At 39.2% G+C, this 14,297-nt stretch overlaps 1 protein-coding gene across 1 annotated transcript in view; it reads right to left on the reverse strand.

The window, feature by feature from the left end:
- The window catches only part of LOC126416431 (little elongation complex subunit 2-like), a 221,806-nt gene that overhangs the window by 87,004 nt on the left and 120,505 nt on the right, over window positions 1-14,297 (reverse strand). The window contains exon 6 of the mRNA XM_050084151.1: window positions 10,053-10,167. Coding sequence (XP_049940108.1) covers window positions 10,053-10,167 — 115 coding nt within the window. The remainder of the gene's footprint in view (window positions 1-10,052; window positions 10,168-14,297) is intronic.

A 14,297-nucleotide genomic window follows, 5' to 3' on the forward strand; every position in this document is an offset into this window, starting at 1 on the left:
CCTTAGGAGGAGTGAGTGCGAGTGTGTACCTGTCCTTTTTTCCCCCTAAGGTAAGTCTTTCCGCTCCCGGGATTGGAATGACTCCTTACCCTCTCCCTTAAAACCCACTTCCTTTCGTCTTCCCCTCTCCTTCCCTCTTTCCTGATGAGGCAACAGTTTGTTGTGAAAGCTTGAATTTTGTGTGTATGTTTGTGTTTGTTTGTGTGTCTATCGACCTGCCAGCGCTTTTGTTCGGTAAGTCACCTCATCTTTGTTTTTATATATAATTTTTCCCACGTGGAATGTTTTCCTCTATTACACACACACACACACACACACACACACACACACACACACACACACACACACAGAGATATATATATATATATATATATATATGTTTCTACATGTGACGAGGGTTCCCCTGACAGAGACATCATGTATGCTATGCACGCATTCCCAAATCAAAATTTTTAACTTTTTCTTTTTTCCCGAAATTCCCCCGAAACTAAGCGTTTAATTGAAAATGCCAAGGTTACCAGAAATGTAAATCATTAAATTTTGCAATGACTGAATACAAAGACTTTACTATTTGATCAAATTTTCCTATAAAAAAGCGTAAGACCTGCAACGTCTAAGAATTAGTCAATGTCGTGCAACATTTTATGGGAGAAAAGTTGTAAAGCATCAAAGAGTGAAATTTCACAGAAATAAGTCCTAACTCTAAAGTATACGACATCTAAAATAACAATGTATGTCAAAATCACCCCTATGAAAAATGGAACAAAAAGTCTAAAGAAGATTTCAGCATTGTTTTCAGTACGATCTGTCCCCATATCCTTTATGTTTGATGATTTGTCCCCGTACCCTTTATGTTTGATGATGTAGATATGATAAAAATGCAAATAACTTTCCTATAGGAAAAATTTAATTAATTAGGAAAGTTTTGTCACTCAAACAATGCAAAATTTAACACTCTACATTTTTGGTTAACTTGGATTTTTCAATTAAACACTTAGTTTTGGAAAAAATCTCAAAACAACTAGAAGTAGTCTGAAATTTTGGTAAGTTTTCTTTTTATCACAGCCGAAGCTCCATTCAGAAATTGGTGCAACCCAAGATTATTCATATCATAAGCCTACTTGAGTGATTAAAAAAATTTCCAGAATTCCACTAGAGCTTGAAATTGGTAATTGCTGGATTGTGTTTTGTTTCAGTCAGCCTCTCACTCCCCTCCCCCATTCCATTCGAATACCTACACCATTTAAATACAGAAGTCATCAAATATATGCTAATTAACAAATATATAATTCTCATTTTTATCAAAATGGGAGCTGTCTTATTTCAAATTACATTTCACACACAAAAATATAGTTTTCATTGTAAACAGAAATTCTTAGTTACAAATCCTTTAGAAAAGACTGTTTAAACTTAAAAACTTGCAAATTTATTTTTTTTCTTTTTATTCACATACTTTACACTTCATGAAAATCCTCATGTGATACATCAAAGTGACAGATAAGCACTCTGCTACTGAGCCACAATGCCTGTTGAAAAATCGCCTTAGTTTAAGGTATTAAATGCACCTAGAAAACTTCTTAGTTAGTTTTATTGTGAATTGTTGAGAATCGTTTTGGTAGGCCGGTATTTAAGTTTCATACTTCACATACAAAAATCTGATTGGCATGTGGTCCCCTTGTGAGACGCAGCAGATGATGACCAGGCACCCTAACCCAGAGAGTGACAAGACCTTATTTCTGAACTTCAGATACAATCAAACAAGCCACAGTGTGAGAGAGAATGTAAAATAAAGTTCACTACTCAGCTGTCAGGGCTAAAGTGAGGATACTGAGTTTGTTAACTTCAGAGTTATCCTTACTGCGGTAACAGTGGGCACTCTTCTAATATGAGCACCACTGGTTAATGACAGTAAGCATAGGTACTTTTTTATGAATATATTTAAGAATCATTCTAATGATATGAATGTGGAGTCACCAAAGAACTGTAGAATCTTGATGAGATGTTCTGCATGAAGACATTCATAGTGTTATAGAATCCTTTGTGGTAAATGGATTGTTCTGACTGCTACAGCACACCACTCCATACTTTATGACACTAGCAATTATTGGCATACATAATTTGTAAGTAACCCAGTATACTTATCTACACAGCATCCATATTGGTAGCCCTCATGGCTAACTGATTTGAGAGTTCACTTCCTAAGAATCCAATGTGGCTGACCATTGAGAGAAATATGGTTGACCTCTCAGAGTCTTGGTGTCCAGAAAGGTCATGAATGGATAATACCTGAGGGTATCAACAGATAAGGTCGGGTTGGACGACCACCTCCTGCTCAGGTCTCCACCCCATAGGACCTCCTGCTGTCCCTTTCAACGGTGTTGCTACGACCTCATACTATTATGATTTTTTATGCTTGAAAAGCTGCATGGGACCAAGGGCACATATTCTGAAAAGCATAATGAATACTACATTCCTGTGGTAGTGTTTGTTGTTCAGTGACCCGTGTGTGTGTGTGTGTGTGTGTGTGTGTGTGTGTGTGTGTGTGTGTGTGTCGAGTGGCAGTGACAGTGAGAATACAGGTTTGGTGTAGTTAGTGATGATCTGCTTCAGGTGGCTGTCCAAGAGAGCTGGCTTTCGCCTGCTCTGCAGAGTGAATTAACATACAATGTCCATGTTCTCTGCCTATCAATTGCAGATATATAAATTCCCTGTTTCCCAAAGACACTGAGTACAGCTGGAATGCATGCCTAATCCTCTTGCATGTGGTTGACATGGCTGGTTTCCCCAGTGGTAGTATTTACGCATCTTATGCTGGGGATGGCGACTAAACTGGTGTGGCTGCTTCTGCCTTTTACACATTTGGGCACGTAAAAAATTCCAACATGCTAGGGCTGATGCACTGTCTTCTGGGCACAGTTCTGCTTGTGGTGGTCATCGTTGCACTGTTGCTGGCAGTGATGATGAATATCACACAAGGAAACCCTCACAGCACATGTGGTTCACGTGTCACTAATCCATCGCTGTAACCTAGAGCTTGTTGTCGGTGCCCAGGAGCCAACAAGTTTGACACCTCTATCCATAAACAAGAACTGTTCTCTGAATAAATGCTTGACTTTTGGTAATGGTTGGCAATTGGCTATAGGTGCTCTCCTTGGTCGTCTACCATGAAACAATTCAGCTGAGCTTCTTTGTTGATGAGTATAGTACAGTATATACTTAAAAATATGGTCCATAGTGATAAGATCTTATCATCGAGATTCGCCGAGAAAGCCTGCATTCTCATGGTTGACAGTGTCACCTAATTCTTCTCCTGTACATTCTGAGCCATGTGTGTGTCTTGAATGTTCACAACAGATATTCTACTGGACCACTGGAAGAAAAATGGATGGGAATCGTAAGAAGATGTCATATACCACTGAGGGCAGAGGAGTCTGAAAATGTTTGGGATCACAATTGGGGCCATTGTCTAAGCTAATGACTTTAGAGAAGTCTGTTGCAAACACAGGGTGCAGCAGAACCGACTAAGCAGTTTCTATCGATTACCGCTGGGGCTGTGGTGGGGGTAGGCAGTTCCACGTGGTCTGCCTTTGTTCAGTTGTTGTCCCCATTTCAGTAGCCAACATGGTCTGGACCAGTGCACATCGTGGTTTTGCCGTTCGCGCTTATTATGAAAACGACAGGTCTGTGATAGCTACATAATGTGCTTTTCCGCGACAGTTCAACATTCCATGCAACAATGCCATTCCTAATGCAAACACAATTCAGTCCTGGGTTCGGCAGTTGCGGGAAACTGGTAGCACACTAAGAATAGATACACATGGCCAATGTAGATCCATCAGAACACCAGAAAATGTGCAGCGGATGAGTACAGCAGTTCAACAATCGCTGCAACGTTCTGCTCGACGACATGCTATTGCATTGGGGATTTCAGACCGCAGTTTGAGATGGATTCTGCAATGCGATTTGAAGTTCCATCCTTTCAAAATAATGATTTCTCAAGAATAAAGCCCCACAGACTATGCAAACTGTCAAAATCTGTGAGAGCAAATGCTTGCTCAGATCCCTCTGAATGCAGCTTTCTTCAGTAGTGACGAGGCACATTTTCATCTTTAATGCGTGCATATATAAGCAAAATTTTCACTACTGGGCTGAAAATAACCCCCGAATTATTCATGAAAGCCTGCAACATTCTCCTAAAGTGACAGAGTGGTGTGCCACAACACAATTTGGTGTGGTAGGCCCTTACTTTTTTGAGGAGCAAGGAGTGACTGTGACAGTGAATTCTACACGTTACGTTTCAATATTGCAAAATTTTCTGCAACCCAGAATGGATGAGATTGTTGAAGAACATGGATTGGGGGACTTGAGGTTCCAACAGGTTGGAGCTACCGCTCACACAGCTTGAATTTCACTTGATGTTTTGAAAGAAATGTTTCCGGGACACCTCATCTCTTTGAGGAGTGATGTCGGGTGGCCCGCGCGGTCACCAGATTTGAGCATTTGTGACTACTTTCTTTGGGGATATCTGAAGGAAAATGTTTTCAAAATCCGCCCACACACCCTACCAGAGTTAAAAGAGCGAATTATTGACAAAGTGAATGTCATACCCCGCAATATGTGTACTGATAACCCTATGGAAACCTCACCAAAAGTTCTGTTCTTCCTGACACCATACTTCACAAAGTCTCTGTAAGCCCATCTTTAAAAAAGGATGGTTGTGGAGTCTCAGCTGTTCAATATAAAGGTTCAAATCAAACACACCTTTAGCCAACTGTATTTCAATTTTTTTATGCCATCTTCAGGCCCCTGACCGATGTGTAGGAAGAACCCCACCTCTTGTACAATGACTGGTATCTTTTAAATTCTTTTTAACAATGTGATCCCTTCAATCATCTACAAGTAAGAAATCATTCATGCAGGTGAATTGTACAAACTTACTGTCATGTAACCATCATACAGACTCCCGTATGGAGAATAAAGTAAAAGGCATTCCTGGAGTAGAGAAACAAAAGAATAAGTGGGAAAAAATGTCACTTTGTCCGGATGGAATCCCAATTCACTTTTACAACTCTTTAGATTACTCTACAGCACTGGCCCCTTACTTTGCTTGAATTTATTGCAAACCTCTCACCTAGCACAAAGATCCAAGGACAGGAAAAAAGCACAAGTGGCTCCTGTATGTAGAAAGGAATCACAAATCCATATTCTTAATGTCATTTACTGCAGAATTGTTGAACATATTCTCAATCTGAATATAATAAATTTCCTTGATGTAGAAATGCTTGTGTTCACAAATCAACACAGATTTAGAAAGCAGCGCTTGTGTGAATCTTAACTTGTCCATTTCTCACACGATATCTGGCGAACCACGAGCAAAGGGCAACAGGTAGATCCCATATTTCTGAATTTCCAGAAAATCTTCAACACAATGCCCACTGCAGTCCGTTAATGAAGGTGTGAGCATATGGAGTAGGTTCCCAGACATACGAGTGTCCCAAAGAGTTCTTCAGTAACAGAACTCAGTACACTGTTCATTACAGCATAGCCCGCTCTAACAGCCTCAGCGCTTTGTGAGATCAAATGGGACTCAGCATGTCTATGGAGTTTGGAACTTCTCTTGCGCCTGGTTCCACACACTGACTGTTCCCCATCCATAGCCTGCATGCCAGTATGCTAGCTGGCTATGGCCAGGCACTCCTGGACTGTGGAACTGTTAGTGTCAAAATCTCATGTGCTTGTGTAGACTGTGAACAGTGAATATGTAATATATGATTAAATGATTTTATCGTGTTTGGAGATTAACTGCAGTCCGCTTTTAATAAAGGCAAGCAATACAGAAAGCATATAATGCTGAAAATATTGCTGTAGTATTTGCATTTGTACTACCGTTAGGCGAGTTGCTGACAGTGTTGGAAATCTGCAATAAAAGTATGTAAATACTTCATTTCTATGGAATCTGAAATACATTCATTATTCCCTCCAGATGCTTTACTGTTGTGTGCCGCTCTATAAGAACAAAAAAGGAAAAACTAGTGGCATAAGTTACCAAAAATTTCCGATTGATAATAACATACAAAATGTGGGGTTACAAGTGATTTCTCGAGACAACTTCATGCCAAATTCATTGTCAAGTTCATCAATAGTTTGCAGTCAACATTTAACCGAAGGCAGACTATAAATCTGGTTACAGGAGAAAGATTTTGAGAACAGGTAGTATTCCCAGCAGATTTCCAAATTATCCTCTCAATAAAATTCCAATAACAGCATTAGCCAGGCAACAAATTGAAAAGCAGTCTCCAAATAACCAGGTGTGAAGTAAACGTAAAAAAAGTGCAAGCCCTGCACAAAAAGCCAGCACTAGTGTCCCATTACATGCATTCACGGAAGCTTCAGTTCAAACAGAAGATGATGTGCTTTCCAAACTTAAAGCTTTGGAAAAAGGACCGAGAGGATAAAAAAACTAAAACATGGAGACTAAATGACAAACTAAAGAGCCAGGAATGTAACATTAACATGCTGTCAGAACAACTTGCACAGTATGAAAATAAAACCAATCATCATTAAAACCTGGAATCATTAATATCAGAAGAAAATAACATGTCTAAAATAGAATTCTTACTGGAGCCAAAAAAAAAGATTTGTCTCACTGGAGTGAAGAAGTAATACAACAGTGCGTCATATGGTAATATTACTCTCCCAAAGGTTACAAATATGATAGAGATTCTATGCTGAACTTACCCAGTAGATCTAAATCTACTCCACAAGCCACTATATGGTGCGTAGCGGAGGGTGCCCTGTACCACTACTAGCCATTTTCTTTCCTGTTCCACTCACAAATAGAGCGAGGGAAAAACAACTATCTACATGCCTGCGTGTCAACCTATTTTCTGGTATCTTATCCTCGTGGTCTTCACGCGCAATGTATATTGGTGGCAGTAGAATTGCTTGGCAGTCAGCTTCAAGTGCTGGTTCTCCAAATTTTCTCAATAGTGTTTCTAGAAAAGAACATTGCCTTCCCTTCAGCGAATCCCATTTGAGCTGCCGATGCATCTCCATAACACTTACGTGCTGTTCGAACTTACGAGTAACAAATCTGCAGTTTGCCTGTGAAGTGCCTCAATGTCTTACTTCAATGTGGCCTGGTATGGATCCCAAACACTCAAGCAGTACTCAAGAATAATAGGTTGCACCAGTGTCCTATATGCAGTCTCGTTTAAAGGTGAGCCGATCTTTTCCTAAAATTCTGCCAATTAACCAAAGTCAACCATTCACCTTCCCTATCACAGTTTCCACATGCTTGTTCAATTTCATGTAGCTTTGGATAATTATGGCCAGATATTTAAACAACTTGACTGTTTCAAGCAGGACATCAGTAATACTGAATCCGAACATTACAGGTTTGCTAGTCCCACTCATCAGCATTAGCTAACATTTTCCCACATTTAGAGCTAGCTGCCATTCATCACACATTACACCCTACACAAAATCAAGATTGGGAGCAGAAGCTAGCTATCTAGAAAAGGTGGAGTCGCTTTGTAGTGTAGCAAATTGATGAGATGTCAATTAAGCAACTTCAGTATCGCAGAAAACTGGATGTATTTTTTGGAGAACAAGATCCAGTGCAGTTGTAGCAGCTTGAGAATGGTAGCAAGTCACAACAATATGTGCAAAGGAAATTACGAATTCTAGCCAACTGTGTGTTGTGCTTCAGTCTTACAGCCAAGTTCAGGCTACCAGCAATGTGTTTCTTCATTAAGCAGCTTTCTGATACACAGCTGCATAAGCTGACTTGTCTGTGATTCATGAAATAGAACAATGTGGGTTTTTTTGTGCCATGGTTGGTAACAGACAATCACAAAATAAACAGCGCTATGATGAAAAGGTTGCATGAAAGTAAATCACCATCTCATTAAGTGACACATCCAGAAAAATGAATGGCCGGTGTTTCCAGTTTTCAACAAGTATCACATTTTGAAGATTTTGAGGTCTCTCTATCCAAAATAAGTATGTTTTGTGGTGAGGGAATGATTTCTAAGGAATACAGAAAACAATTGTACCAACTACAAGCTTCAGAAACTACAAAACCTGTCAGTTTTCTTTTTAGGAAACATACTGATCACATGAACTTCGATAAATAAATGTTGAGCAAGCGAAGCAGACATTTTCACCAGAAGTAATTGTGGCACTAAAGCTTCCTAAATAGTCACATTGACAACAAAGGTTTGGATCTTACTTCGTCAGAAGCTACTATAAAAGATATAGAGCATGTGTTAAAATGGTACACACTTCACGATGTCAGCAGTACATCACATCGTTCACGTACTCACAATGATGACAGAATGCAGTACCTTTCAACTGACATCAAAAGGTTGGAATGGCTACAGAATCAATTGCTGCCATATCTAGACTCCATTAAAAAGGAAAGCATTACCTCTGAGAAGCAATTCCTTAGTAATGAAACTTATGAAGCTATTAACCCTACAATCATCCAGATGACACATGTGATAAAACAGGCACTGAAGTTATGACTGTCATTTTGTAAAGCATGCTCTACAACAGGATAGTGTGTGTTGCCAGTGTGTATCCTTTCTCTATATCCATTCACGTCATGACTAATAACTTGGTGGTAGACATACCAATGTAAAAGACCATACACTGTTTACGCAACATTTGGTACATGACGTGTCATTTCACAAATGTATGTTTTGCCACTTACAGGATTGGTACAGCTGGTGGTGGGATGTGCATTTGTCAAGTCTTATGGAAGGAATGGTCACTGGGGTATGGGCCACAGGGTAGGGACGTGGAAGCAGAAGCAGCATACAGTCTGACCAGGATATTGCAGAGACTGGGGAGGTGAAGAAAAGCTACCCTAAATGTGTTGAGCAAAATGTCAGGCATAATAAACGCATGATTTTAGGAATTCACAGCCTTGTCGAGGTAGCTGATCAATATATCCAAGACCAGGATAATACTGAGTGACAAGAGGTGTACTTTTAAGCTGTGTTTTGGAAGGATCAGCAGAACCCATACTGGAGGTGACAGCCCAGGAAATCTGCTTCTTAACTAGGCTGGTGGGGTAAATATGTCAAGCAAAGACTGATGTAAATGGTGGTGTATTGCTGAAAAGAGTCTGCAACTGCACAAATGTATTTGCCTTGAATGCCAAAGCTGTACGGGAAAGAACATTTGACATGGAAAGGATGGCAACTGTCAAAATTTAAGTACTGTTGTTTGTTAGCATGTTTAATGTGAGCAGAAGTGTGTAGCCAACCCTCAGTGAGGATGACGTTAAGATCACGGAAAGTGGTGTGGGATACATAATAGGGCCAAGCAAAATTTCTATTCTGAATTCCACACTACTCTCCATTGTAGTTTAGAAAAGTAACTGAAGTAACTTGTAATGGTATTAATTTCAACCCACAAGATACATGTGCATGTCACTTTGAAATTGATGATTTGTGATCTGAGGGGACAAATCTCAATTACAGGCTACACCAAGATATTTCAAGCCAAAATTTAGGAAAGAAAGTGCTGCAAATATGGAAATAGCATGAAAGCTACACCTCCAGAAAAACCAGTCTATGACCAGCACTAGTCTCTCAACACCGTTAAGAAAATGGACCCAGATTATAAGTTTGTTACATTTTCATTGGTAGATCATCCCATTAAAATCCACACTGAGTGAAAACAGCTTTAAGGCTTCCACTACTGTGGCAGTTTGATGTTCCACAGCACCAATCCCTTACGTTCCTGCAAATGAATGAAGTTCAACTGAGCAGACAAAAGGGATTGACGAGTTGTTGTCACCACCACACTAAAAACTTTACTAAATCCGAAGCTGTGAAAAACAACCATGTGGAAGATTCTCTGTTTCTTACCAATGTAGGTCATCTCATTTTTTACACTCCCCTTGAATGAGAGCATATATTAAATCATATTAAGGAATTTACAACCAATTTATACATCAAGTCTGCAGCCAGCTTATCTAATTCACTGTATCAACTTCTAATGCAGTAACTCAGCTACTGCTAATAGTCAATTTATCTAACCTGGTGTCTTTGTTGCAAAGCTCTCTGGAGGAAATACGGCTGCCATTTCGTCATTGTCTGTGTTCACTTTTAGTTCCATTCCGTAATTAGGTGGTATATATCTGGCAGCAATTCCCTGCAAAATAACAAAGTAATGAACTACACCAGTGAGATATTTGTACATTTTTTAAGTGCAAACACATAAAAATGTTAACACAGTTTATATCATGTATACCATTACAAAAGAATTTATTCCACAGTAGTATCTTGAGTGATGCACACTATAAATAATACAGTGTACATAAGAATGCACAATTACATTTATTTAAGGTATCACAGAAAAAAGAGTCAAAGAGCTTGATCACAACAACAATGAATAAGTAGTAAAAGAGATTGGACATTAAGTTGTAAGTAAACAACTGACTTATGTGTTGTACATTAAACACACATTATCTTCATCATAAAGTGTGACCTGATTTTCTTGGATGAATACCGACAGGGGTGTAGAGATCAGAGGAAACAAGCTTCACTCACTCAGAGTACCATGGTTATTTCCATGTCAGTCCTTTAAAGTTTTTCATAATTACCCTTGCTTCACTTTTCTTCTTATTTACATTCACTTTCTTCTCAGTTGTTTTATGCATCAGAAATTTTAATGCCTTGGGGAGCATTTACAAGATTTTGTTGATTGCCTCCCATGCCTTTTATTTGCTATGTCATCAGCAAATACAGTACACAGTATCTTTCCACTATATTTTAATCCATCCATTTTTTTCTTTCATAGTTTGTACGACTTCAACACATATGTTAAAGATTTACAAACGTACACGACAACCCTGTTTTCTAACTATGAATGCAAGGACATACATGACCATAAAAGAAATACAAATTTATTGGGTCAAGGAATGACATCAAGAAGAATACAACGCCAGTAGTGAGGGCCATGCAGCAACATCAACAAGAACACAATGCAAGCAATGTACATGTATCAAATACATTAATAACTGACAGCTGGGAGGCTTACCAGGTTAAGTAAAATGACTATTAGCAGTAGCAGAGTTACTGCATTACAGCTGTGTTCGGGTAGGTGTAGAGGGAAAGAGAGCCAGTGTGTAGCTAGGGAGTCGATTTAATTATCATTTCATTCCAGAGAAGTTGCACCGTCATAAATGGTTCCTGTCCTTTTGGGAACAGATACTACCTTCATATATAGTTAAAATATGGCTACCCAGCCATTGACCTACTTGTGCGAACACACACACTATGCCCCAACTCGTATGGGATTTGGTAGATTAATCTGCAGTAGAGCGTCTGCCATGTAAGCAGGAGATCCCGGGTTTGAGTCCTGGTCGGGGCACACATTTTCATGTCCCCAATGACGTATATCAACACCTGTTTGCAGTTAGGGTGTCGATTTAATTATCTTTTTATCTTTTCCTACTTAATTTGATTGGTGTTATTCAATTTTATTGTCCTTATAAAGAAACTATTCCCATTAGGTGTCACTGCTGTAGTGCTGCAAGAATGTGGTGGACTGGGTGAAGGCCATTGATGAATGTGCTGCCTCTGATAGAAGGTACCTGAAGGCACTCTGTTCAAATGTGAGCACGCACTGCACTTCACTTAGTGGCCTGACATGTCCACTGGCAGTAGGTGTTAGTAACCAGTGAGTTGCTACATCCTGCCTTACTTTTTCTGGTTTTAGCCACCTTTTCAACCACACTTAAATATTGTTTTATATTTTTGTCACCCTTTTTCTGTTAAATATAGCCCATTTTCTTCACAGTGGTAGAAAGCAACTCCTATCTCCCACCAATGAACACCATTCCATACCAATGAATGTGTAAGAGATCCATCCGTTTTTTTTTGTTTTTTTTTCTCTAGTCTGCTTTTCAGCAGAATACCTAACTGCTTCTGTTGTTTTTGTACTAGTTCTGAACTCAAAGTGGTCTGCACAAAACGCTAGTCGATCATTCCTTTTGCTGAATTTTGCCTGTATTTAGAATTATCTTGGATGCTGTCTTAGGATAAGACAGCATCCATACAATATTGCCTCTGTTGGTTTTGGTATAATTACTGTTACGCTTTTAAAAATTCCACTGGAAAGTTTCCTATTTCTTAACATACATTAACAATGTTTAACAGTTATGAAACGAAAATGGCACCAAATACAATGTGAACTGGCTACAAGACGAGTACTCTACTGTTTGTGAAAATTGCAACACCCAGAGGGAATGGTCTAAATCAGACCAAAACTGGAGGAAGTGTTGAACTAGTGAACCATTATAAGTGATTACAATTTCAAAGAAATGGCACACACATACCTGTGAGTATCCCCTTTCATGTAACAGGCAAGCTCAATACTACTCCACACACAGCCAGTGCAGAGGCATCAAATGCAGTAGAAACATGCAACAAAGTGTCAGTATGCCTTGTTGAAAGCAAAGAGAGCAATATCAGCATGTGAAAGAGTTTGAGCAGAGCAAAATGATTGGCCTTCAGGAAACACGACGGTCGTATTGTGAGACTGTGGCTCGTACAGGGCACATTGCTATGACAAAGATGAGTTTGTTGAAGCAGTGGACAGAAGATGATAATACAGAGCGATGGACCACACAATGTGACCACAGCATGGGGTAACCACCATCTTGTCCACAGGGATGTAACTGAAAGTACAGTTCCGTTTACAGTGTTGACTCAACACTGGTGCACTAAAACAAGTGTGGACATGCCTGTGTTGATGGTCTGACCCTGTCTGCTGAGAGCTGGTGGCACACAACATTGTTTTATTTCTGGGCACAAAGACAATTAGGGTTAAGTCAGAACCATAGAACACAAAGACAAAAAAAGGAGTTAAAAGTGCATACACGTTAAGCCCAATCAACAGAAGGAAAGACAGCTAAAAGCAGGTACTCAGAGAAAGGTCCACATAGAAAAATGGAGGTCCTAAACTGAAGATTAAATGTCCTTCATCATACTGCTATGACAGATGAAAAGTAAGATGTGGTCAACAGCTGATAACTAAGAAGGCAAATATAAATTGGTATGCCAGTGGTTAAAAGAGGAACATTCCATCAGGAAATGGTAAACTGCCACAGATTGAGGACAATAAGCACAAGGTGGTGGTGGTGGTGGTGGTGGTGGTGGGGGGCCTACATTCAATATCCAACTCTAGGTCCCACTGTAATTAGCTGGATGAGACAATTATTTGTTGGGTTCATGACTAGTGAAGCACTCTGATGTTTGATGAAATCTAAGTTGAGACCTGTTCTGTATGTACTTGGTCTTAATGGAACACATTTAGTCTATCTAAAGACTGCTACTTGAACATTAATATTGAAAAATCCTGCTTCCTTGAATTTAATGAATACACCACAAAATCTGTTCCACTATTTATTCTCTCTTCTGACACATTTCGTATCAAGGAGCCATCAGTTCCTCCTTCAAACATCGCATCTCTCTCCATTACATCTTGTGCTGCATGTCCCCCTTGTAATGTAATTAACTGTCAGAGATAAAGTTTATCTCATGCGAAAAGTACGATGCCCATAGTAAAGAGTTAAGGTAATTTCATTATGTTGCCAGAAAATGTGTTTAATTTATTTAATTATAAATATTTTCTTTTATGATAAATAATGGATTCGTTTGAGATGTTAAATGCTGTATATTTATATGTATTTATTTATATGTATCTTTGGAGTTTATTAAGGTCAGTAGACCAAAGAATCTAGAATGCAGGAATGTCTGCAACTTCCGGGCACATGTTGGCTTGCCTGCCACTTCTATGTCTGTATTGGAGGGAGATGGATGTGTTTTATGTGACAAGTGCAGTATAATGCATTTATAGTATCAATGTTCACAGTGAAAATGGTGTAGTTACTAACAGAAAGTACAAACAAATATAATTTTTTGCTGAAAGTATTTCAGATCCCGTAGTGTTTATTTCAAACAGGAAGAAAACCCAGGCCATGCTTGTTGGAATGATTATTTTGCAGACAAAACTTCGAGAACCCCTACACAAACAAGCTCTGCAGTGTGTAATCTTTCAGCAACTACTAATAAATAAGTCTTGCTGAAATTGTGCTGGAACTACTCGTATTATTCTCATTCAAAAACACGTAGTGAGAGTGTGGTCCTACCACAATATACCGCATAAGATTCCACAATTTTTCAGTTATCAAGAAACGAGATAGATAACAACCAGTACACCCTCCAAAAAAAAAGGTGGAGTCGAAGTGATACTAAATATAAACACTTCCCCTAAAA

Source organism: Schistocerca serialis, chromosome 8, assembly GCF_023864345.2.
Source record: "Schistocerca serialis cubense isolate TAMUIC-IGC-003099 chromosome 8, iqSchSeri2.2, whole genome shotgun sequence".
Classification (NCBI taxonomy): domain Eukaryota; kingdom Metazoa; phylum Arthropoda; class Insecta; order Orthoptera; family Acrididae; genus Schistocerca; species Schistocerca serialis.